The sequence below is a fragment of the Ranitomeya variabilis genome, chromosome 5 (assembly GCF_051348905.1).
Source record: "Ranitomeya variabilis isolate aRanVar5 chromosome 5, aRanVar5.hap1, whole genome shotgun sequence".
NCBI lineage: Eukaryota > Metazoa > Chordata > Amphibia > Anura > Dendrobatidae > Ranitomeya > Ranitomeya variabilis.
The window spans coordinates 229,772,307-229,800,064 of record NC_135236.1 but is presented as its reverse complement, the minus strand read 5'-3'; the positions used below and the strand labels follow the sequence as shown (position 1 = coordinate 229,800,064).

The 27,758-nt window shown below is 46.1% G+C and overlaps 1 protein-coding gene across 2 annotated transcripts in view; it reads left to right on the top strand.

Annotated features, from left to right (window-relative positions):
• Positions 1–27,758, top strand: part of LRRC49 (leucine rich repeat containing 49) — a 296,862-nt gene that overhangs the window by 17,297 nt on the left and 251,807 nt on the right. For both annotated transcript variants that reach the window (XM_077263871.1, XM_077263870.1), the window contains exons 2-3: positions 5,239–5,301; positions 25,441–25,528. In XM_077263871.1, coding sequence (XP_077119986.1) covers positions 5,239–5,301; positions 25,441–25,528 — 151 coding nt within the window. The remainder of the gene's footprint in view (positions 1–5,238; positions 5,302–25,440; positions 25,529–27,758) is intronic.

Below are 27,758 nucleotides of genomic sequence, written 5' to 3'. Positions count from 1 at the left end.
ACACCCCTAACCCTAATCCCAACCCTATTCCCAACCGTAAATGTAATCCAAACTCTAACCCTAACTTTAGCCCCAACCCTAACTGTAGCCTTAACCCTAGCCCCAACCCTAACCCTAGCCCTAATGGGAAAATGGAAATAAATACATTTTTTTTATTTTTTTATTTTTCCCTAGCTAAGGGGGTGATGAAGGAGGGTTTGATTTACTTTTATAGCAGGTTTTTTAGCTGATTTTTATGATTGGCAGCTGTCACACACTAAAAGACGCTTTTTATTGCAAAAAATATTTTTTGCGTTACCACATTTTGAGAGCTATAATTTTTCCATATTTTGGTTCACAGAGTCATGTGAGGTCTTGTTTTTTGCGGGACGAGTTGACGTTTTTATTGGTAACATTTTTGGGCACGTGACATTTTTTGATCGCTTTTTATTCCAATTTTTGTGAGGCAGAATGACCAAAAACCAGCTATTCATGAATTTCTTTTGGGGGAGGCGTTTATACCATTCCGCGTTTGGTAAAAAGGATAAAGCAGTTTTATTCTTCGGGTCAGTACGATTACAGCGATACCTCATTTATATCATATTTTTATGTTTTGGAGCTTTTATACGATAAAATCTATTTTATAGAAAAAATAATTATGTTTGCATCGCTTTATTCTGAGGACTATAACTTTTTTCTTTGATGATGCTGTATGGTAACTCGTTTTTTGCGGGACAAGATGACGTTTTCAGCGGTACCATGGTTATTTATATCCTTCTTTTTGATCGCGTGTTATTCCACTTTTAGTTTGGCGGTATGATAATAAAGCGGTTTTTTTTGCCATGTGTTTTTTTTTTTTTTTACGATGTTCACTGAAGGGGTTAACTAGTGGGACAGTTTTATAGGTCTGGTCATTACGGATGCGGCAATACTAAATATGTGTACTTTTATTGTTTTTTTTTTATTTAGACAAAGAAATGTACTTATAGGAACAATATTTATTTTTTATTTTTTTGGGAATTTTTGTAAAAAAAATGTTCACACGTGAATATTTTTTTTTTACACTATAACATTGCCCCAGGGGGGGCATCATGTTATAGTGTAAGATCGCTGATCTGACACTTTGATGTGCACTGTGTCAGATCAGCGATCTGAAGTGCACTCCTGGAGGCTTCCCGGCGCCTTCTCTGAGCAGGCGCTGTGAAGCCACCTCCCTGCAGGACCCGGATGCAGCCCCGCGGCCATTTTGGATCCGGGCCTAGTGCAGGGAGGAGGAGGTAAGAGACCTCAGAGCATCCCGATCACATCGCGTTGCTCCGGGGGTCTCAGGGAAGCACGCAGGGAACCCACTCCCTGCGCGATGCTTCCCTATACCGCCGGAACACTGCGATCATTTTTGATCGCAGTGTGCGGGGGGTTAATATGCCGGGGGCGGTCCGTGACCGCTCCTGGCACATAGTGCCGGATGTCAGCTGCGATAGTCAGCTGACACCCGGCCGCGCTCCCCCGTGAGCGTGGCTGATCGCATATGACGTACTATCCCGTCGGTGGTCATACGGGCCCACCCCACCTCGACGGGATAGTACGTCTAATGTCAGAGAGGGGTTAAAAGCCAGTAATTCAATTGTCGGCTTTTGCTCTCTCCTTATCAAACCCGACCGGATATGAGACATGGATTACATACAGTAAACCATTTCATATCCCTTATTTTTTTTTACATATTCCTCACTAATAATGTTAGTAGAGTGTGTGTGTAAAATTTGGGGGCTCTAGCTGTTAAAATAAAGGGTTAAATCACGGAAAAAAAGTGGCGTGGGTCCCGCACTATTTTCTCCGCCAGAGTGGTAAAGCCAGTGACTGAGGGCAGCTATTAATAGCCTATAGAAGGGCCATGGTTATTGGCCCCCCCTGGCTAAAAACATCTGCCCCCCAGCCCCCCAGAAAAGGCACATCTGTAAGATGCGCCTATTCTGGCACTTAGCCTCTCTCTTCCTGCTCCCCTGTAGTGGTGGGATATGGGGTAATGAAGGGTTAATGTCACCTTGCTATTGTAAGGTGACATTAAGCCAGGTTAATAATGTAGAGGCGTCAATTATGACACCTATCCATTATTAATCCAATAGTACGAAATGGTTAATCAAACACACACACATTATGAATAAAGTATTTTAATGAAATAAATAAACACATGGGGTTGTAAAATCTTTATTGTATGCTTAATCCACCTGAAGACCCTCGTTCTGTAAAAGAAAAAAAAGAAAAAAGCAACAATATCCCATACCTCCCCGGCGTGCAGTCCTGTAAATCCATCTGAAGGGGTTAAATAATTTTACAACAAGGAGCCTGCTATATATACTGTATATATGACTGTATACATGTTTTCACGAATATTTGAACCCATGGATCCATTCTATGTCCATTTTGCAAGCCGGCGAGAAAATCTCGCTGTACGGATGCCATACGGATTACATACGGAGGTTTACATGCGCAAAATACGCAGCCACACCCTGCATACGGATGACATACGGATCACTGTTTTGGGATCATTTCTGCGTATTACGCCTGTAAAAAACGGACCGTATTTCCCTACGCTAAGTGTGACCCCAGCCTTACTATGATATACAAAGCCATGTACATCCTGTCTCCTCCATACATCTGTGACATGGTCTCCTGGTACTTACCTACACGCAACCTTCGATCCTCACAAGATCTCCTTCTCTACTCCCCTCTTATCTCTTCTTCACACAACCGCATCCAAGACTTCTCCCATGCTTCCCCCATACTCTGGAACTCTTTACCCGCATGATCAGCTCTACCCTCTCCTAGTGTTTCCTCATCCATCCCCTATAGACTGTGATCCCTCGCGGACAGAGTCCTCTCTCCTTCTGTACCTGTTAGTGCCTTGTTTTTGCTCATGTTTATTGTATTTGTCTATACTTGCCCCCTTTTCACATGTAAAGCGCCATGGAATAAATGGCGCTATAAAAAATGTATAATAATAATTATATGGCGGAGGGTATGATGTATAGGTATTATATGGTGGAGGATATGATATATTATGTGGTAGAGGGTATGATGTATAATTATAAGGCGGAGGGTATGATGTATAGTTATTATTATATGGCGAAGAGTATGATATGCATCATACCTTTCGCCATATAATAATAACTATGCATCATACACTCCAGCATATAATAATATAACTATTATTTTATGGTGGAGGGTATGATATATTATTATGCGGTGGAGGGTACGATGTATAATTATTATATGGTGGAGGGTATGATGTATTATTGTTATTATATGGAGGAGGGTATGAGGTAATATTATATGATGGAGGGTATGATATTTTGGCATATGGCGGAGGGTATGATCTATTATTATTATAAGGTGAAGTCTATAACTGGCAGCAGAACGTTATCAGTGATGGCAGACCCCTGCCACATTGTATGGGGGGTTTTATGCAGCAATCTTTAATAACTTTCGGTCGCGGTAGAGCAGTGTGTAGTCTATGGCGGTTGGTACAGGGTCCATCTGAAATAACAGAACACTGGTAGATGGATGATGTAGGGCAGCATGGTGGCTCAGTGGTTAGCAGTGCAGCCTTGCAGCGCTGGAGTCCTGGGTTCAAATCCCACCTTGGACAACATCTACAAAGAGTTTGACTGTTCTTCCCGTGTTTGCGTGGGTTTCCTCTGGGGTCTCCGGTTCCTCCCACATTCCAAAGACATACTGATAGGGAATTTAGATTGTGAGCCCCATCGGGTCAGCGATGATAATGTGTGCAAACTGTAAAGCGCTGTGGAATATGTTGGCGCCATATAAAAGTAAAGATTATTATTATTATGTGCTGCCTTCTCTCCTCTGCTATCAGCGCCTGTGATCAGATGCTCACAGATGTCACATTATCCAATATAAATCCATATTTTAAGCCATAAATGTCTGTGATGAACCCTAATGGAGTACCAGGAAGTAGTGAGACCCCATGTAGGAGATCTTTTGTGGCTCTTTGTGATGTCAGTCATTTTTCACATACACAAACATAAAAGGGGCAACTTTCAGTTGTCTATTTTTAACATCAGTGTCACATCCGTGATAATATTAATAATAATCTTTATTTTTATATAGCGCTAACATTACGCAGCGCTTTACAGTTTGCGCACATTATCGTAACTCTCCCCATTGGGGCTCACAATCTAAATTTCCTATCAGTATGTCTTTGGAATGTGCGAGGAAATCTGAAAACCCGGAGGAAATCCACGCAAACATGGGGAGAACATGCAAACTCCTTGCAGATGTTATCATTGCTGGGGTTTGAACCCAGGACCCCAGCACTGCAGCGCTAACCACTGAGCCACCGTGATTTTCTAATATGAAAAATTAAATAACTTGCAAAGCTTCTCCTATCTATTACATTGTTAAAAAAAGGACAGCACACGGGTAGCAGTCTGTGCTATCTAATATTTTTCATATACAGTACTTTTGTTGGTGAGTTTGATACCTGAGTTGAATGTATCTATTTTTTTTTCTTGTTGCAGACCACCCTGTCCGCAAAAAAACGAGAAACGTGAACAGCCTCATAGATTAGAAATAATGTGTTTTATCCGTGAAAAACACAGCTAGCTGACACATGTGAAAGCGGACATCCGACCTGAGGACATAGACCTGGCTCAAATTGCGCCAGTGGCTCTGTCAGGGCTCGCGTCATTAACTATAATGATGCAGCCTGTGCTGTGATGCAGTCACTGTTTGCCCTGTCAGGAGTCATTTTCCAACGTATCTGTCTATTTGAGGCGGGCACCAAAACTTAGTCGACCACGTCTTGGTGCCCACAACAAATACATGACTCTGGCCACAAACGGTGGCATTAGAGACACTGTTTCTTCTGGAGAGCTAATTTTCAGGTCCTTGATTAGAGTTGCAGGCCTCAGTATGCTGCGGACTACGGCGGTCCATATTCTATCAGTGTCAATATATTAAAGAATGTATCTCCAAACGAAAATGTCTTTAAGGCCCTGTTCACTCTGCATATATGCAGTTTATCTCCATTCCCCCCAAAAAATGTGATTCAGGTGGACCCATCAGAGCTATAGACTGCAGTGAGTTCACATCGACCCCGTTTGTGTTTTGTTACAGTTGTATCTGTTTTTCCTCTCTGGTACAAAAAAGTAGCATCATAATCACAGTGTGAGCAGGGCCTAAATGATCCTGGTTTAATTTACCTTTGTACGCATTAATTACTTCTGTTCCCTTTTGCAGGTCAATAACTGCGGCCTTCACTTGGTCTTACAAGCATCCCCAGTAACAGATAAAAATAAACAGGTAATGCCAGAGAGTATGGCTAAAGTACTTATCTCTCATTCATCCATCTTTCTATTTATGTAGGTGTACAAATGTTCCGCCAACAGCATCTTAAAACATGCCATCACCGACTCCACACAAACGTAATCATGCAAAGCATCACCAGCTCAACATGGCAAACATCAAACGCCCAGAAACACCACCATAGAAAGCATCACCAGCTCAACATGGCAAACACTGAACACTCAGAAACATCACAGCTCAGAAACATCACAGCACAAAGTATTACCGACTCCACATGGCAAACACCTAATGCCCAGAAACATCACCAAAGAAAGCTATACCGGCTCCACATGACAAACACCGAACACTCAATCACCTCACAATACAGAGCATCACCAGCTCCACACATCACAGCACAAAGCATCGCATCACCAGCCCCACATGGCAAACACCGAAAGGGGCCAGAAGCAGATGTCTGTGTTACAAATCTCTGGCTGCGCCGCATAGCAGTGATGTCATGCTCTGTCCATCGCTTGCACACTGAAGTCAGCTGATGGCTTTTGCGCCGCCTACAGAAGAGGACACCCCACATCGTTGGAGTGGGGAAAGGTGAGTATAATCATTACACTGCATTGAGCAGGGGGTTGGAGACACGATGAACCCTGAGGTCCCTTCCAACATTAACATTCTATGATTTTATTTTTTTTGAAGAACAGTGGCAGAACGAAGAAATATATATATATATATATATATATATATATATATATATATATATATATATATATATATATATATATCTACTATATAATTGTCTAAGGGTCACTTCCGTCTGTCTGTCTGTCCTTCTGTCTGTCTTTCTGTCTGTCATGGATATTCATTGGTCGCGGCCTCTGTCATGGAATCCAAGTCACTGATTGGTCGTGGCAAAACAGCCTCGACCAATCAGCGATGGGCACAGTCCGGAAGAAAATGGCCACTCCTTCCTCCCCGCAGTCAGTGCCCGCTCCGTACTCCCCATCCGGTCACAGCGCCCGCTCCGTACTCCCCTCCGGTCACAGCGCCCGCTCCGTACTCCCCTCCGGTCACAGCGCCCGCTCCGTACTCCCCTCCGGTCACAGCGCCCGCTCCGTACTCCCCTCCAGTCACAGCGCCCGCTCCGTACTCCCCTCCGGTCACAGCGCCCGCTCCGTACTCCCCTCCGGTCACAGCGCCCGCTCTGTGCTCCCCTCTGGTCAGCGCTCACACAGGGTTAATGGCAGCGTTGACCGCAGTGTAACACACTCGGTTAATGCTGCTATTAACCCTGTGTGACCAACTTTTTACTATTCATGCTGCCTATGCAGCATGAATAGTAAAAATATCTAATGTTAAAAATAATTAAAAAAAAATAGTTAGATACTCACCCTCCGGTGGCCCCCCGGATCGAAGCGGCCGGTTACCGATGCTCCTCGCGATGCCCCGGTGACCGCTGCATGCAGTGCGGTCTCGCGAGATGATGACGTGCGGTCTCGCGAGACCGCTACGTCATCATCTCGCGAGACCGCAATGCAATCTTCAGACCGGAGCAAGCGAGGAGCATCGGTAACCGGAGGCTCCAGAAGGTGAGTATGTAACTATTTTTTATTTTCTTTCTACATTCTTTTTTTTTTTACATTACCAAAATGGGTCCAATAATAAAGTGCCCACCTCTTAACTAGAATAATAAACATCCATTTACCAGAAACATAACTGGCAATACACAGAGGCAAAAAGCGAAAAGTAAAATAATATATATTTTATTAATATCCATAGATTAAAAAACATACATAGACAAAACAAGGGAATTTCTTGACAAAAATAACCGATGGCAGCAAAATGTGAGGATCAAAAAACATGGGAATAAATCAATTCCTATGGGTTATATCAAATATGTCACCATAAATATATAAATCTTACAAGCAGCCTTAGCCCCCCTTCCTTTAAACAGTAATGTGCATAATGCAAACAGTCCAATGAGGGCAGACAAAGTAAGACTAAGGATAATAAATATTAAGCTATGGAGCTAAAAAAGCCTACATAGTGTTTCTATAAATTGACGCTGCTTAATATGTGGAAACTATTAATTAAAGTGCATAGTGCTGTGCAAATATAGATCCTATTTAAACATTAGCAGCGGAACACTTAGTAAGATAAGCCTTAATAGCAAAAATATCCCAATAAAGTAAAATAGTTACTCACTATGCATAACCACCAGAGACCCCGACAGCGCCGTTTCGCCACACAGAATTCCTCAAATTTATATATTTATGGTGACATATTTGATATATCCCATAGGAATTGATTTATTCCCATGTTTTTTGATCCTCACATTTTGCTGCCATCGGTTATTTTTGTCAAGAAATTCCCTTGTTTTGTCTATGTATGTTTTTTAATCTATGGATATTAATAAAATATATATTATTTTACTTTTCGCTTTTTGCCTCTGTGTATTGCCAGTTATGTTTCTGGTAAATGGATGTTTATTATTCTTTTTTTTTTAACAGGGATATGGTGCATACTTCGTGACTGGCCAATATACTACGTGACTGGGCAGTATACTACGTGGCTCTGTGCTGTATACTATGTGACTGGGCAATATACTATGTGGCTGGGCAATATACTATGTGGCTGGGCAATATACTATGGCTGGGCAATATACTACATGACTGGGCAATATACTACGTGACTGGGCAATATACTACGTGACTGGGCAATATACTACGTGACTGGGCAATATACTACGTCGCTGGGCAATATACAACGTGGGCTGGGCAATATACAACGTGGGCTGGGCAATATACAACGTGGGCTGCGCAATGTACTACGTGGGCTGCGCAATATACAACGTGGGCTGGGCAATATACAACGTGGGCTGCGCAATATACAACGTGGGCTGCGCAATATACAACGTGGGCTGCGCAATATACAACGTGGGCTGCGCAATATACAACGTGGGCTGCGCAATATACAACGTGGGCTGCGCAATATACAACGTGGGCTGCGCAATATACAACGTGGGCTGCGCAATATACAACGTGGGCTGGGCAATATACAACGTGGGCTGCGCAATATACAACGTGAGCTGCGCAATATACAACGTGCGCTGCACAATGTACCGTATATACTCGAGTATAAGCCGACCTGAGTATAAGCCGACCCCCCTAATTTTGCAACAAAAAATTGGGAAAACTTATTGACTCGAGTATAAGCCTAGGGTGGAAAATGCAGCAGCTACCGGTATATGTCAAAAATAAAAATAGATACTAATAAAAGTAAAATTAATTGAGACATCAGTAGGTTAAGTGTTTTTGAATATCCATATTGAATCAGGAGCACCATATAATGCTCCATGCAGTTCTTTATGGCCCCATAGATGCCTCATATAATGCTCCATGCAGTTATGGCCCCATAGATGCCCCATATAATGCTCCATGCAGTTATGGCCCCATAGATGCCCCATATAATGCTTCATGCAGTTATGGCCCCATAGATGCCCCATATAATGCTCCATGCAGTTATGGCCCCATAGATGCCCCATATAATGCTACATACAGTTATGGGCCCATATAATGCCCCATATAATGCTCCATGCAGTTATGGCCCCATGGATGCCCCATATAATGCTCCATGCAGTTATGGCCCCATAGATGCCCCATATAATGCCCCATATAATGCTCCTTGCAGTTATGGCCCCATATAATGCTCCATACAGTTATGGCCCCATATAATGCCCCATATAATGCTCCATGCAGTTATGGCCCCATATAATGCTCCATTCAGTTATTGCCCCATAGATGCCCCATATAATGCTCCATACAGTTATGGCCCCATAGATGCCCCATATAATGCTCCATACAGTTATGGCCCCATAGTCGCTCCATACAGCATTGTGCCACATGTAATGCTGCTGCTGCAATAATAAAAAAAATCACATACTCGCCTCTCGTCGCTGCCCACTGCTCCTCAGCGTCCCGTCTCTCCGCACTGACTGTTCAGGCAGAGGGCGGCGCGCACACTAATATGTCACCGCGCCCTCTGATCTGCACAGTCACTGCAAGAGGACGGGAAGACGGAGCGGCGCCCGGCAAATGGAACGCGGACAGGTGAATATGAAATACTCACCTGGTCCCGGCGCTCCTGACGCTGTCCCTGCCTGTCCCATGGTACCGCAGCTTCTTCCTGTAATGAGCGGTCACCGATAACGCTCATTACAGTAATGAATATGCGGCTCCGCCCCTATGGGAGTGGGGTCCATATTCATTACTTTAATGAGCGGTACCACGTGACCCCTGAATAGAGGAAGAGCTGCAGCGAGGGAGACCATGGGACAGCGTTAGGAGCGCCGGGAACAGGTGAGTATGCGACGGTCCTCTATCCCCCTCACCCACCGACCCCACTGCCGGCCATGACTCGAGTATAAGCCGAGAGGGGCACTTTCAGCCCAAAAATTTGGGCTGAAAATCTCAGCTTATACTCGAGTATATACGGTACTATGTGGACTGGGCAATATACTACGTGGGCTGCGCAATATACTACGTGTACTGTGTGGGCTGCGCCATGTACTGCGCGGGATGCGCAATGTACAGCGTGGGCTGCGCAATGTACTACGTGGCATGTGCTATACACTACGCATACATATTCTAGAATACCTGATGCGTTAGAATCGGGCCACCATCTAGTGTGTGTGTGTGTGTGTATGTATATATATATATATATATATATATATATATATATATATATATATACATACACACACTACCTTTCAAAAGTTTAGGGTCACCCAGACAATTTTGTATTTTCCATGAAAACTCATACTTTAATTTTATTTTCTCCTTCAAACTTTGCGTTCGTCAAAAAATGCTCCCTTTGCAGCAATTACAGCATTGCAGGCCATTGGCATTCTAACGGTTAATTTGCTGAGGTAATCTGGACAAATGTCACCCCATGCATCCAGAAACCCCTCCCACAAGTTGGTTTGGCTTGATGGGCACTTTTTACGTACCATACGGTCAAGCTGCTCCCACAACAGCTCAGTGGGGTTGAGATCTGGTGACTGTGCTGGCCACTCTATTACAGATAGAATACCAGCTGCCTGTTTCTTCCATAAATAGTTCTTGCATAATTTGGAGGTGTGCTTTGGGTCATTGTCCTGTTGTAGGATGAAATTGGCTCCAATCAAGCGCTGTCCACAGAGTATGGCATGGCATTGCAAAGCGGATTGATAGCCTTCCTTATTCAAATTCCCTTTTACCTTGTACAAATCTCCTACTTTACCAGCACCAAAGCAACCCCAGACCATCACATTACCTCCATCATGCTTGACAGATGGCATCAGGCTCTCTTCCAGCATCTTTTCAGTTGTTCTGCGTCTCACAAATGTTCTTCTGTGTGATCCAAAGACCTCAAACTTGGATTTGTCTGTCCATAACACTTTTTTCCAATCTTCCTCTGTTCAGTGTCTGTGTTCTTTTGCCCATATTAATCTTTTCCTTTTATTAGCCAGTCTCAGCTATGGCTTTTTCTTTGCCACTCTGCCCTGAAGGCCATCATCCCGGAGTCGCCTCTTCACTGTAGACATTGACACTGGCGTTTTGCGTGTACTATTTAATAAAGCTGCCAGTTGAGGATCTGTGAGGCGTTGATTTCTCAAACTACAGACTCTAATGTACTTGTCTTATTGCTCAGATGTACAGCGGGGCCTCCCACTTCTCTTTCTACTCTGGTTAGAGACTGTTTGTGATCTCCTCTGAAGGGAGTAGTACACACCGATGTAGGAAATCTTCAGTTTCTTGGCAATTTCTCTCATGTAATAGCCTTCATTTATAAGAACAAGAATAGACTGGCAAGTTTTACATGAAAGTTCTTTTTTTCTGGCCATTTTGAGAGTTTAATGGAACCAACAAAAGTAATGCTCCAGATTCTCAACTAGCTCAATGGAAGATCAGGTTTATAGGTTCTCTAATCAGCCAAACTGTTTTCAGCTGTGCTAACATACTTGCACAAGGGTTTTCAAGGGTATTCTAACCATCCATTAGCCTTCTTTCACAGTTAGCAAACACAAAGTACCATAAGCACACTGGAGTGATGGTTGTTGGAAATGGGCCTCTATATACATATGAAGATATTGCTGTCAGGGAGAGACTAGGTGAGCGAGAGCTAATAACCCAGGCCCCTGCAGTTTCCCTCAGACTAGGGAAATCCTGACTGACCCTCTACCTGGAGTTTACACTGAAGGTGTGCATGTCCAGGCCTCGAACCTCACCCTGTCTCCTGAGCTCAGCCCTAGGCTGAAACCTCCGCCCACCACCCAGTGAAGATGTTATTCCCCAATACCCACAGTTAGCACAGACAAGGATAAAGGAAAATATACACCACGCCGCAGTCACTCAGGAATACACTATAAGGCCATGTTCACACTTTGCGGGTGACCTCTGCGGGTTCTCCCGCAGCGGATGTGATAAATCTGCAGGGCAAAACCTCTGCGGTTATCCCTGCAGATTTATCGCGGTTTGTTCCGCGGTTTCCGCTGCGGGTTTCCGCCTATACTATTGATGCTGCATATGCAGCAATATGCAGCATCAATAGTAATGTTAAAATAAAAAAAAAAGTTTATATACTCACCCTCTGACGTCTCGATCTCCTCGGCGCTGCACCCGGCGCTCCGGTTCCAAAGATTATGTGCGAGAAGGACCCTTCGTGACGTCACGGTCTTGTGACCGCGACGTCACGGTCATGTGACCGCGACGTCACCGCAGGTCCTGTTCGCACAGCAACTCTGACCGGCCGGCCGCGTGCAGCGCTGAGAGGTGAGTATAACATGATTTTTTATTTTAATTCTTTTTTTACCCCAAATATGGTTCCCAGGGCCTGGAGGAGAGTCTCCTCTCCTCCACCCCGGGTACCACCCGCCCATTATCCGCTTACTTCCCGCAACGTGGGCACAGCCCCATGCGGGAAGTAAGCGGTTCAATGCATTCCTATGGGTGCAGAATCGCAGCGATTCTGCATAAAGAAGTGACATGCTGCGGAATGTAAACTGCTGCGTTTCTGCGCGGTTTTTCCCGCAGCATGTGCACTGCGGTTTGCGGTTTCCATAGGGTTTACATGTTAATGTAAACGCAATGGAAACTGCTGCGGACACGCAGCATCAAAATCGCCGCGGATCCGCGGTAAAAACCGCAAAGTGTGAACATGGCCTAAATGTGCAGGGCAAAATAAATACAAATATAGGAAGGAGTAAATAAGACAAGGGAAAATACACCACCAGCAACGAATCTCCAACCACCAGCTCTCCTCACCAGACCGAGATAACAACGCACAAGACAGAAGCTATAATCGGCGACGCCCAAAGATCAGGAGAACTATTTAAAGGCAGTGGGCATGGCCCAGCTTCCAATCCAAGGATTAGGTAAATTAACCCCGGAACAGCTAGATAAAATATAGCAGACGCCAATGAGCAAATAGTGGTCAAAAGCGGAATTACCGCTGTCTGTCGGACGACCTGGTCTGAACAGCGTCCGACATGACAGTACCCTGCCTTCTACGAGGGACCCCAGGGCCCTCACGGCTAATAGGACCCGGCTTGTCGGGATGACGGCGGTGAAACAACCTGACCAGCCCGTCAGCATGAACGTCCGAGGCTGGTACCCAGGACCTCTCCTCAGGCCCATAACCACGCCAATGTACCAAGTACTGTAAAGTGCGACACACTGCATGAGAGTCAACCACCTTGGAGACTTCAAACTCCAAATTACCATCCACCAAGACTGGAGGTGGCATAGGCGCCGCATCCACAGAACCCACCACCTTCTTTAGAAGAGACCTGTGGAACACGTTGTGTATCTTATACACCGTAGGGAGCTCCAATCGGTACGCTACTGGGTTAATGACGGCGGTGACCCTAAATGGACCAATAAACCGTGGACCCAATTTAAGGGATGGTATTTTGAGTCTTATGTTTTTTGTGGATAACCACACCCAGTCATCCACACTCAGGTCCGGACATGGCACACGCCTACTGTCAGCCACACGTTTGTACCTAGCACCCACACTCAACGGGCGCTGTTTAACTCTCCTCCAGACTGATGACAATTGTGTTCCTAACTGGTCCTCCTCCGGAACGCCGGAAGAGCCCCTCTGACTCAAGGTACAAAATTGAGGATGTAGCCCGTAAACACAAAAAAACGGAGACTCCCCAGACGACTCCTGGCGGTGATTATTGATGGCAAACTCAGCCAAAGGAAGAAAGGTAGACCACTCCTCCTGGTTATCAGAGACAAAGCAGCGTAAGTACTGTTCCAAATTTTGGTTCATACGCTCAGTCTGACCATTTGACTGAGGATGAAACGCCGAAGAATGAGATAACTTGATTCCCAGCCGTGAGCAAAACGCTCTCCAAAATTTTGCCACAAACTGAGACCCCCTATCAGACACGATGTCAGACGGAACCCCATGAAGTCTGACCACCTCCTGCACAAATACTTGGGCCAGAGTCTTAGCGTTAGGCAACGCAGGCAAAGACACAAAGTGCGACATTTTAGAAAACCGATCAACAATCACCAAGATGACCGTGTTTCCAGCTGATGAGGGCAAATCAGTGATGAAATCCATGGAGATTTCCGTCCATGGCTTACTAGGTACCTCAAGAGGAAGTAGTGTGCCAACAGGACGGGAGCGAGGCGTCTTAGCCCTAGCGCACGTGGTACAAGCTGACACGTATGAGACCACGTCCTGTCGGATCTTGGGCCACCAAAACCGACGTGACACCAACTCCAAGGTACCTCTAACCCCTGGGTGACCAGCCAGGACAGCATCATGATGCTCCGCCAAAACCTTTAGGCGGAGATGAAGCGGTACAAAAGATTTGTTGACGGGAAGCTCAGATGGTACCTCCTCCTGAGCCTCGGCAATCTCAGCCTCAACCTCGGTAGTGAGAGCCGAAACCACAACACCCTTTTGGAGGATGGGTACTGGATCTTCCCGAGGTTCTCCCCCTGGAAAACACCTGGACAGAGCATCTGCCTTAGTGTTTTTAGATCCCGGTCTGTAAGTGACCACAAAATTGAACCGCATGAAAAACAATGCCCAGCGAGCCTGCCTGGGGGACAGACGCTTGGCAGACTCCAAATACAGCAGATTCTTATGATCGGTAATAACAGTTACCTGATGTACCGACCCCTCCAAGAAGTGTCGCCATTCCTCAAAGGCCAACTTAATTGCCAACAACTCCCTGTTGTCGATATCGTAGTTACGTTCGGCAGACGACAGTTTCTTGGAGAAATAGGCGCACGGACGTAAACCACTCAAAGATGAGCCTTGAGATAGTACCGCCCCCACACCTACCTCAGACGCATCGACTTCCACAACAAAAGGTTTTGATACGTCTGGCTGCACAAGAATGGGGGCTGAAACAAAACTGTTCTTAAGAAATTCAAATGCGCGCACAGCAGCCTCATGCCAAACGGAGAAATTGGTACCCTTTTTAGTCATGTCAGCGGTTTAGCAATGATGGAAAAATCCTTGATAAATTTCCTATAGTAGTTAGAAAACCCAAGGAACCGCTGAAGTGCTTTCAGGTTATCAGGACGTTCCCAACGCAGCACCGCCTGCACCTTAGCGGCGTCCATTTTAAAACCAGAAGCAGACACAATATAACCCAAGAAAGGCAACTCTTGAACAGAAAATACACATTTCTCAAGTTTAGCATACAGCTTATTCTCTCTGAGAAGCTGTAACACCTGCCTGACATGATCTAAATGAGTATCACGGTCGCAAGAATATATTAGAATGTCATCTAGGTACACGATAACGAATTTCCCCAAAACATGCGAGAACACATCATTGATGAAATGTTGGAACACTGCAGGTGCGTTAGTCAACCCAAAAGGCATCACCACATTTTCAAAATGACCCTCAGGGGTATTAAAAGCCGTCTTCCACTCATCACCTTGACGGACTCTTATGAGGTTGTACTCCCCCCTGAGGTCAAGCTTGGTAAACCACTTAGCACCTGCCACCTGGTTGAACAAATCTGGTATCAGAGGCATAGGGTATGGATCACGAGCCGTAATCTGGTTCAACTCCCTGAAATCCAAACACGGGCGTAATCCGCCATCTTTCTTTTTCACGAAGAAGAACCCTGCTGCCACCGGCGAGGATGACGGCCTGATGTGCCCTTTGCTCAAGCTTTCAGCAATGTAATCTTTTAACGCTTGTCTCTCCGGACCGGAGATGTTAAACATCCTTGCTTTAGGCAATTTGGCCCCTGGTTTAAACTTGATGGAACAGTCATAAGGACGATGTGGCGGCAACTGTGAACAACCCTTCTCAGAGATCACATCCACAAAATCCTGAAGTGACTCCGGAACGCTTGAAGTCACTGCAGCCACACATGTGGCCAGGCAATTCTCCTGGCAGAACTCGCTCCACCGAATTATGTCCTGAGTTTTCCAGTCAATTACCGGGTTGTGCATAGACAACCAAGGAAAACCCAAAACCACCTGAGCAGGAAGATTCCTGAGCACCTTACATGTAACCCGCTCAGAATGTAGAACTCCAATGTGGAGTTTCACCTCAGCCACAAATTCAGTAATCTCCCCCTGAGAGAGAGGAGCAGCATTGATGGTGACCACGCGGATAGACAGTTTTTCAATCCTAAAACCTGCTGTGCGCGCAAACTCCTCATCAATGAGATTTGTGGCTGAACCACTATCCACAAAAACAGTAATTGGCAGCTCACTGCCAGCAACAAAAACCTTAGCAGGGAGCATGCACTGAGTAACCACCATGGAGGATATACATAAGCTCAGACTGGTCTCCTCCACACCCTCTGAGCTTAGAAGTTTTCCGCCGTTGCGTTTTTCTTAGGCAGCAGAGGACAGATGTTAATAAAATGACCCGTTTTACCACAGTAAAAACAGGCTCCCTGCTTCCTGAGCTCAGGGACTGGACGCTTCACATGTGACACCCCTGCGATTTGCATAGGCTCCGTGGGCTCACCTGCAGCAACCTTACGTGAACCTAAACCCTCTCCCATAGGCGGTGTCACATGCTCCGCCTGACGCAAATGGCGATCAATGCGGACAACCAGACTCATGGCGGAATCTAGTGAAGCAGGAGTCTCTTACATCAGAAGGGCTTTTTTAACCCTTCCAGAAATCCCATGTATAAACTGACTCCGCAATGCTGGATCATTCCATTGTGTATCGATCGCCCAGCGACGAAATTCAGAACAGTAATCCTCTTCAACTCGCTCCCCCTGGCGAATAGAGCGTATCTTAGATTCTGCTAGAGCCATTTTGTCAGGTTCATCGTAGATTTTCCCAAGACAGGAAAAAAAACTCTCCACAGAGTCAAATGCAGCAGAATCAGATGGCAAAGAAAATGCCCATGCTTGGGGATCCCCACTCAACAATGACAACACCAGGCCCACACGCTGATCCTCATTACCTGAAGATATCAGGCGCATACGGAAATATAGTTTGCAAGCTTCACGAAAAGAAACAAATTTACTGCGTTCCCCAGCAAATTTTTCAGGCAAAGGAAATTTAGGCTCAGCAACTCTTCCTGTCGCTCCAGCTTGCACATTAGACACTGCAAGTCCCTGTTGCTGTACTGTCCCCCTTAACTCCGTGACCTGTAGGGACAGCGCCTCCAACTGGCGGGTTATGGAAGTCATGGGATCCATGACAAAACACAAAAAAAAGAAACCCCTTTTTTTTTTTTTTTGTGTTGTTGGGCCGATTATAATGTCAGGGAGAGACTAGGTGAGCGAGAGCTAATAACCCGGGCCCCTGCAGTTTCCCTCAGACTAGGGAAATCCTGACTGACCCTCTACCTGGAGTTTACACTGAAGGTGTGCATGTCCAGGCCTCGAACCTCACCCTGTCTCCTGAGCTCAGCCCTAGGCTGAAACCTCCGCCCACCACCCAGTGAAGATGTTATTCCCCAATACCCACAGTTAGCACAGACAAGGATAAAGGAAAATATACACCACGCCGCAGTCACTCAGGAATACACTATAAATGTGCAGGGCAAAATAAATACAAATATAGGAAGGAGTAAATAAGACAAAGGAAAATACACCACCAGCAACGAATCTCCAACCACCACCTCTCCTCACCAGACCGAGATAACAACGCATAAGACAGAAGCTATAATCGGCGACGCCCAAAGATCAGGAGAACTATTTAAAGGCAGTGGGCATGGCCCAGCTTCCAATCCAAGGATTAGGTAAATTAACCTCAGAACAGCTAGATAAAATCTAGCAGACGCCAATGAGCAAATAGTGGTCAAAAGCGGAATTACCGCTGTCTGTCGGACGACCTGGTCTGAACAGCGTCCGACATGACAATTGCATTACAAACCAGACGTTTGCAGCTAAAATAGTCATTTACCACATTAACAATGTATAGAGTGTATTTCTGAATCATTTAATGTTAGCTTTATTGGAAAAAAATACTGTGCTTTTCTTAAAAAAATAAGGACATTTCTAAGTGACCCTAAACTTTTGAACTGTAGTGTATATAAAATAAATCAGTATTAGGGATATGTATACCAGGATAGGGGACATATATACTAGGGTGGTGGTCAAATATTCCAAGTTGGGGAACATATATACCCGCATGGGCCCAAGATGGGGGACATATATACAGTGGGTTCTGAAAGTATTCAGACCCCTTTAAATTTTTCACTCTTTGTTTCATTGCAGCCATTTGGTAAACTCAAAAAAGTTCATTTTTTTCACATTAATCTACATTCTGCATCCCATCTTGACTGAAAACAACAGAAATGTAGAATTTTTTGCAAATTTAATAAATAAGAAAAGCTGAAATATTACATGGTCATTAGTATTCAGACCCTTTGCTCAGACACTCATATTTAAGTCACATGCTGTCCGTTTCCATGTGATCCTCCTTGATATGGTTCTACTCCTTCATTGGAGTCCGGCTGTGCTTAATTAAACTGATATGACTTGATTTGGAAAGGCACACACCTGTCTATATAAGACCTCTCAGTGCATGTCAGACCAAATGAGAATCATGAGGTCAAAGGAACTGGCCAAGAAGCTCAGAGACAGAATTGTGGCAAGGCACAGATCTGGCCAAGGTTACAACAGAATGTCTGCAGTACTCAAGGTTCCTAAGAGCACAGGGGCCTCCATAATCCTTAAATGGAAGAAGTTTGGGACCACCAGAAGTCTTCCTAGACCTGGCCGTCCAGCCAAACTGAGCAATCATGGGAGAAGAGCCTTGGTGAGAGAGGTTAAGAAGAACCCTAAGATCACTGTGGCTGAGCTCCAGAGATGCAGTAGGGATATGGGAGAAAGGTCCACAAAGTCAACTATAGGGATATGGGAGAAAGTTCCACAAAGTCAACTATCACTGCAGCCCTCCGCCAGTCGGGCCTTTATGGCAGAGTGGCCCGACGGAAGCCTCTCCTCAGTGCAAGACATATGAAAGCCTGCATAGAGTTTGCTAAAAAACACATGAAGGACTCCCAGACTATGAGAAATAAGATTCTCTGGTCTGATGAGACGAAGATAGACCTTTTTGGTGATAATTCTAAGCGGTATGTGTGGAGAAAACCAGGCACTGCTCATCACCTGCCCAATACAATTGGAGCGCCCCCACCGCCGCAGGGCCGAGGGGTACCCGGTACCGGGCCTCTAAGTCTCTGCTCTGGGGTTGTCACGGCGGCTAGACCCCGGTCCATGACCCTGCCGTGGGGCGCACAGTGAATAACAGGTGTGGATGATGGGGGTGCTGTGGTGCTCTACATGACTCCTATGAGGACTCAGGGTTTACCTTCTATCCTAACTACCTATCAACATTATCAAAACATTTTCTATTGAACATTAAGCCTTCTCATTATCTTTCTATCATGCATGCTGGACACCACGTCTATCCCTACGGGCCCACTGCATCCTTCTTCTATCTTTCACCTTTTTCTTCTTAGAGAACATCATCAATATTTCTTCACAATTAACTAATTAAATGCATATAACTTTCTCATATAAACATTATCATCACGTTCTTTGGTCAAGACATTATTGCTTCCAGTCTTAAAGCAATATCACGGTTTAAGCGCAACAAATGAACATCCCCTTTAAGAGGGGACCAAGTCTCTGTGAGGTAGCACACCTTCTCAAGCTACCAGTCCATACTCAGCAAAGGTTCCAGTGTGGTATCTTCACAAAGAGTCCTTCTTTGAGTAAAACCAGTAGGGAGCGCCTTTAATAAGGTGCAAACTATATACAAGAAGTTCGGATCATGCACTGTTCATGATTTCAGCAGTTCTAGAAACTTGTGCAAAAACTTCAGAAAAACAAACAAAAGCAAAACAATAGGGATCCCGGGTCAACAAAGGGATCCCCTTAAGAGTTAACCCTGGACGGGTTTTAGCGGAACAGCAGAGAAACAGTCAACTATTTACAATTTCAGGTTTCCGAGGTTTATTCTTCCAAGTCTGGGGGTGGTCTCCCACCCCCGGTTGAGGCAACTCCGGAGCCGGTAGTTGGTCTCTCAGGTGCCATCAGATCAGCCGGTGCCTGAATTTGAAGGCTAATCCTGCTTGCAAGTTCAGGAGCCGCTACGAGGCGTACGGTGGTGATAGGAATAAGATCTGGCAAATCGGGATCAGTCATGATCGGGGCAACAGGGGGCGCTCTCTCAGGCTCACACCGTCGAACGTTCCGGGCACACCATCCTTGTGCACTCCGATGGCGGGTGTAGGTCACCTGATCCCCCCTTTGTAATGGATCACCATTTCGGCTGCAGCAGGGGGTCTTCACGTTATAGCTAGTAACAAAGACATCAGTTGGTAGCCCCGGTTCCTGTATGGAGCCCCATCCCCTCTTCGGGTGGTAGGCCAGCACGGTTCCCCGCTTTACCACGTCTTTCTTGCCGGGAGTAGACTTCCTACGTTGTGTGTCCGGTGGTTCGGTCTCGTCTCGATCTTTCCAGTGTTGTATTAGACATTGCTTATACTGTTCCCAGGTAAGCACCGCAAGGGTGAGGCCATCCTCCCGGGTCCCATCCGGCCCGGTCCAGGGGGTGTCCCACCGGAGGATCACTCCGTCTGGGCCCACATCTATGGGTTCTCCCATCTTGGTTGGTAGCGGAGGCACCAGCTTTCCCATCGCGTTAGAGGTGAGGATGACCCGCTCCACCAAGAAGGAACGATCATTGCTGGGGTGAGGAACGGTCACTGGAGCGGGATCGGTCAGGGGAGCCGGATCGGTCGGGAGAGCAGAATCGACCAGCGGAGTAGGGACGTCGTCCATACCTGCGCCTGATGTGATTCCACCGGTGTCGCTCCGGTCCGTTGACAAGGACACTGGAATTGGCTGCAGCCCGAACCGCGGCTCCTCTGGCGTCACCTCTTGATGTAGCTCCGCCCTCCATGGTTCCGTGGCTGGGATAGGCAGGCTCGGCTCCTCCACTGGCGGCTCCAAGGGGTTCGGGTCCCTCACTAGCGGTGGACGCGGGTCCGCCTTTAATGGGTAAGGGCAGGCCGGGATCACCTCGCCGTTGCTCGGGCACTTGCTGCTCATCGTCGCTGTCGGGCATTCGGCGGCAACGCATGCACCTGGCTCCGCCATTTCTCCAAGATCGGCCTCCTTCTTCACCTCGTTCCCGCCGTTGAAAGTCAGAGGGCTGTTCTCTGCTTTGAGGCAGGTCACCGCTTTGCAGCAAGAGACGCAGGGGGCGGTCGCCGTTTCTGGCACCACTTTGATAGGCTCCTCCCATGGCACGCCCTCCTTCTTCTTTGGCGCAGCAATGGCGGCGATTTTGGCGGGAACTTCTGGCGGCAAGCGGCAATGCACAGCCCTTCTAATAAAGTACAGTCCAAGCACAGTAAATCACAGTTCCAAGGCACACATGACCTGATTCTTCAGGCTTAAGTAGATCCTGTTCGTGACGCCAAGTTGGAGCGCCCCCACCGCCGCAGGGCCGAGGGGTACCCGGTACCGGGCCTCTAAGTCTCTGCTCTGGGGTTGTCACGGCGGCTAGACCCCGGTCCGTGACCCTGCCGTGGGGCGCACAGTGAATAACAGGTGTGGATGATGGGGATGCTGTGGTGCGGTGCAGTAAATAACGAGGACACCAGGTTGCAGTCTCTTTACCTCTTTACTGAAGATCTCTGGGTCCTCAGTCCGGAACACGGTTCACCAGGCTGCGCAAATCCGGCCAGTCCAATGGCACCTCCAGAGTTCTCTTCACAGGTGGAAATCGGTGCCTTCCTACTAGCGCTAGGTGTTGTGGTCCTTCCCTGCTGTGCTTACGGAAAGTACCCCACAACTGTTGTGTCTGTTTCTGATGTTCCCTCACAACTCGATTAGATGATGTTCTGCTAATCCTCCGTCCCTCCCTGATGTTCTGGTTGGGACGGCACCCGTTTGACGGGTAGGCTCGGAGCTCTTCCGGGACCCTAGAGTCGCCCCTCTCCACAAGTTGCCCCCCAAGACTGCATAGGTGATATGTGTTAGACAGCTCACCTTAGACTGACTGTCCTGCCGCGGTTTGGAGTATTGCTTGAAGCTGAATATTATTCTACTCCCTCGGCGTTCCGGCCACCGGTAGTGCGCCTCAGTAGGATGTTGCTTCGGTCTTACAGCACGACTCCTACTGGTATTTCTCCTTTTGCGTGATCTCGTTTCTCACTCAGCACAATCTATCTCGCTTCCAATCCTTTCTTGGGGACTGCCGCTACCCGGAGCAGGCACGGTCCCGTAACGTTCTTTCTTGTTGCCAAGCCTCTGTCAGGATCCCACCCCTGACAGAGACCCTACTGTATCTTCCCCCACAACACCCTCTGCCACAAGGTGTTGCCTGGTTCCAACCCAGTCAGCTTTCTGATCTAACTTCCTGCCTGACCCCCAGTTTACCCACTATGGTGGGGAGTGGCCTAATGAATAGCACCCTTAGCTCCCCCCGGAGGCCCAGCTGTGAAATGTATTGGTGTCTGTGATACCTGATCAGATGAACTCCTTCAGTGCCATCAGACGCACCATGGCTCCCCATAGTGGCGGAGCCACAGTACTGCAACGACCAGGACTCTGGGGCGCTGCACAATCCCAACAGTAAAACATGGTGGTGGCAGCATCATGCTATGGGGGTGTGTTTCAGCTGCAGGGACAGGACAATTGGTTGTCATTGAAGGAAACATGAATGCGGCCAAGTACAGAGATATCCTGGATGAAAACCTCTTCCATAGTTCTCTGGACCTCAGACTTGGCCAAAGGTTCACCTTCCAACAAGACAATGACCCTAAGCACATAGTTAAAATAACAAAGGAGAGGCTTCACAACAAGTCTGTGACCATTCTTGACTGGCCCAGCCAGAGCTCTGACCTAAACTCAATTGATCATCTCTGGAGGGACCTGAAAATGGCTGTCCACCAACGTTCACCATTGTTCCTGACAAAACTGGAGGGGATCTGCAAGGAAGAATGGCAGAGGATCCCCAAATCCAGGTGTGGAAAACTTGTTGCATCATTCCCAAGAAGACTCATGGCTGTACTAGCTCAAAAGGTGCTTCTACTCAATACTGAGCAAAGGGTCTGAATGCTTATGACTGTGATATTTCAGTTTTTCTTTTTTAATAAATTTGCAAACATTACTACATTTCTGTTTTTTTCAGGCAAGATGGGGTGCAGAGTGTACATTAATGAGGAAAAAAATGAACTTTTTGAATTTACCAAATGGCCGCAATGAAACAAAGAGTGAAAAATTTAAAAGGGTCTGAATACTTTCCGTACCCACTGTACCAAGACGGGGGACATGTATACCTGAATGGGCCCAGAATGGGGGTCATATATACCAGGATGGGGGACATGTATACCATCAAGGGGCCCCCGATGGGCGACATGTATACTATGATGCTGGTCATATATACAGTACTAAGAAGGGTGACATATACCTGGATGGGCCCAGGAAGGGGGACATATATACCAAGAAGAGACCCAGGATGGGGGACATATATACTAGTCATGGTGGTCATATATAATAAGATGGAGGACATATGCTCCAAGATGGGGCACATACAAGTGCTTTTCACTAAATTAGAATATCATCAAAAAGTTAATTTTATTTCAGTTCTTCAATACAAAAAGTGAAACTCATATATACAAACAGAGTGATCTATTTCAAGTGTTTCTGTTAATGTTGATGATTATGGCTAACAGCCAATGAAAACCTAAGTCATTCTCTCCGTAAATTAGAATACTTTATAACACCAGCTTGAAAAATGATTTTAAAATCTAAAATGTTGGCCCACTGAAATGTATGTTCAGTAAATGCACTCAATACTTGGTTGGGGCTCCTTTTGCATCAGTTACTGCATTTATGCGGTGTGGCATGGAGGCAATCAGCGTATGGCACTGCTGAGGTGTTATGGAAACCCAGGTTGCTTTGATAGCAGCCTTCAGCTCATCTGCATTGTTGGGTCTGGTGTCTCTCATCTTCCTCTTGACAATACCCCATAGATTCTCTATGGGGTTAAGGTCAGGTGAGTTTACTGGCCAATCAAGCACAGTGATACTGTTTTTTTTTTTTTTAAACCAGGTATTGGTACTTTTGGCAGTCTGGTCAGGTGCCAAGTCCTGCTGGAAAATGAAATTTCCATCTCCATAAAGCTTGTCGGCAGAAGGAAGCACGAAGTGCTCTAAAATTTCCTGGTAGACGGCAGCGCTGACTTTGGTCTTGATAAAACACAGTGGACCTGTACCAGCAGATGCCATGGCTTCCCAAACCACCACTGATTGTGGAAATTTCACACTAGACCTCAAGCAGCTTGGATTGTGTGCCTCTCCACTCTTCCTTCAGACTCTGGGACCTTAATTTCCAAATGAAATGCAAAATTGACTTTCATCTGAAAACAACACCTTGGATCACTGAGCAACAGTCCAGTTCTTTTTCTCCTTGGCCTAGGTAAGACGCTTCTTGCGTTGTCTATTGGTCATGATGAGTGGCTTGACACAAGGAATGTTACACTTGTAGCCCATGTTCTGGATACGTCTGTGTGTGGTGGCTCTTGAAGCAATGACTCCAGCAGCAGTTCACTCCTTGTGAATTTCCCCAAAATGTTTGAATGGCCTTTTTTTAACAATCCTTTCAAGGCTGCGGTTATCCCAGTTGCTTGTGCACCTTTTGTCTACCACACTTATTCCTTCCACTCAACTTTCCATTAATATGCTTGGATACAGCACTCTGAAAAGCCAGCTTCTTTAGCAATGACCTTTTGTGGCTTACCCTCCTTGTGGAGTGTCAATGAGAACACAAATCTCCAAGGGGGCCCAAATGTTTGCATTGGCCTATTTTTTCCTTTTTGTAATTTTTAAAATGTAAAAAATTACAATATATGTATGACCTGTCTTTAGGATAGGTCATCAATATCAGATCGGATGGGGTGCGACACCCGGCATCCATGACGATCAGCTGTTTCTCGGTCCTGGCGGTGGCCGGAAGTGCTCAGTTATGGAGCTGCTCCACCTTCTGATAGTGGTCATGGCCAGGTATTGCACATCTGCCCCCATTCAAATCAATTGTACCCGATAGTGACAACTATCAGTAGAAAGCAGCTCCATAACTGAGCACTTCTGGCCCCCGTCAGCACAGCAACAGCTGATTGGCGGCAGTGCTGGGTGTTGCACCTCATCTGATTCTATGGATAGATCATCAATATTATAGTAGTGGGCAACCTCTTCAATTTTTACACAATAATGTAGGCTATACATTATTACCTTTTAAAGCCCTTTTGCTGAACTAATTTAATCCAGATGTAGTAATGAAAAAAATGAGTTTCCAGGGCAATACATTTTCTATTTTGTCCATTAAAGGATGATGTACATAAAAAATTCATGTATCTATATAGGAATTTATGACTGCTGCATATACAGCCATTTCCCAATCATTGCTCATGTATTATGTAGACATGCCATGGAGAATGAGCATTCCGTGAATAGGAGATAACTAACATTTTGCCTTCTTGCATGGTATTGCATATAATAATTATTTCAAACAAAATCAACAATACATTATGTTCAAGCATATAGAGGATAAGGTGTTCATGAGAATAAGACGTCCGCTAATGCTGTGACTTCCTGTGGTTTTCACATAAACTCCTCTGCTCTTTGCAGTTTGACTTCAGGTTAAGTAAGGATGCAGCGCCCCTCAACAACAGACCTCCTCAGCATGACCTGGAAAGGAACATTCCTGGAAGGCAAGGTATGAGGGGCTACAAATGGATTGCATTGCTGATATTTGAACTTCCCAAAGGGCTTTACTGTACTGCAGATACATTTCTGCAGTTAGGCTGGTTTCACATTTGCGTATTTTGCCGCTGCGTTTTAGCGCAAAAAACCGCATGCGTTTTTTTTCCTATATTTAACATTAAAAACGCATGCGTTTTTTTGTATGCGTTTTGCCGCGTTTGACGACGCATGCGTCTTTTCTATGCTTGCGTTTTGTTGCAGAAATGCAACATGTAGTAATTTCTAGAGGCGTTTTTTTGCCGCAAAAAAACGTATTGCTGTCTATGTAAACGCATGCGTTTTTAAGCACATGCGTTTGGTTGCGTTTTTAAACGCATGCGTTTCAATAGAAAAAAAACAAGAATACACACTGATAAGCCACCCCCCACCATCAAGGTGATAAAGGGTCAAACCCTAACCCTACCCCTAACCCTAGGGATACTAACCCTACCCCTAACCCTACCCCTAACCCTAAAGCCGGTAATTCAATTGCCGGCTTTTCATTTTTCCTGCCTAAACCTGACATGATATGAGACATGGTTTACATACAGTAAACCATGTCATATCCCCCTTTTTTTTGCATATTCCACAATACTAATGTTAGTAGTGTGTATGTGCAAAATTTCGGCGCTGTAGCTATTAAATTTAAGGGTTAAATCGCAGAAAAAATTGGCGTGGGCTCACGCGCAATTTTCTCCGCCAGAGTGGGAAAGCCAGTGACTAATAGCTTAGAGAGGGTCCATGGTTATTGGCCCCCCCTGGCTAAAAACATCTGCCCCCAGCCACCCCAGAAAAGGCACATCTGGAAGATGCGCCTATTCTGGCACTTGGCCACTCTCTTCCCACTCCCGTGTAGCAGTTGGATATGGGGTAATGAAGGGTTAATGTCACCTTGCTATTGTAAGGTGACATTAAGCCAGATTAATAATGGAGAGGCGTCAATTATGACACCTATCCATTATTAATCCAATTGTATGAAATGGTTAAAAAAACACACACAATATTGCAAAGTATTTTAATGAAATAAACACACAGGTTGTTGTAATATTTTATTGCTCTCTCAATCCACCTGAAGACCATCGTTCTGTAACAAATTAAAAATAATAAACCAACAATATACATACCTGCCGTAGATCTGTAACGTCCCACGATGTAAATCCATCTGAAGGGGTTAAAATATTTTACAGGCAGGAGCTCTGCTATAATGCAGCTGTGCTCCTGCCTGTAAACCCCGGGGAATGAAGGTAATGTAGGTCAATGACCTGTAGTTACCTTCAGTCGCGGTGATGCGCCCTCTGCTGGATGTCCTCATATGACCTCGAGCCACCCATGATGATGGTGGGAATGTCAATAAAGAGAAAGTGAAGAAGCCAGGTGGAGAGTTGGTCAATAAAGGCAGTGGCCGGGCCCGGAGGTCGGTATATGACGGCCACTTGGAGGTTGGAGGGAGAGTGGATGCGGACAGAGTGGACTTCAAAAGAGGGGAGGATAAGGGAGGGTAGAGGTTGGGATTGGGTTAAAGGTGCAATTAGAAGAAAAGGAGAAGACCACTCCTCCACTATGTCTGTTGCCGGGACGAGGGGTGTGGGTGAAGTGGAGGCCGCCGTAGCACAGCGCAGCTGGGGAGGCTGTGTCAGAGGGTGTTAGCCATGTTTCGATGAGGCAGAGGAAGGCAAGATTGTGAGAGAGAAAAAGGTCGTGAATCACATGAAGCTTACTGCAGATTAAGCGGGAGTCCTAGAGTGCTCCAGAGAGAGGGAGCAGGGGGGTGGGTGTCAGGGGGTGCTGCAGGAATGCGCATTCCTGACCCCACATGCGTGCACCCCTTAAGATGTTACTAAATTTATAGGGCAGAGTAAAGGATCAGGTGAGAGGGATTGTGGGTCCTTATTTGGGATAAATTAGCAATTGGCCAACACCCCAGGGGAGGTTACATGATCAAAGGCTCTGAGCCTGGCCACAACCATATGCTCTAAAGGCCCCGTCTCACATAGCGAGATCGCTAGCGAGATCGCTGCTGAGTCACAAGTTTTGTGACGCAACAGCGACCTCAGCAGCGATCTCGCTATGTGTGACACGTACCAGCGATCAGGCCCCTGCTGCGAGATCGCTGGTCGTGTCAGAATGGCCTGGACCTTTTTTTGGTCGTTGAGGTCCCGCTGACATCGCTGAATCGGTGTGTGTGACACCGATCCAGCGATGTC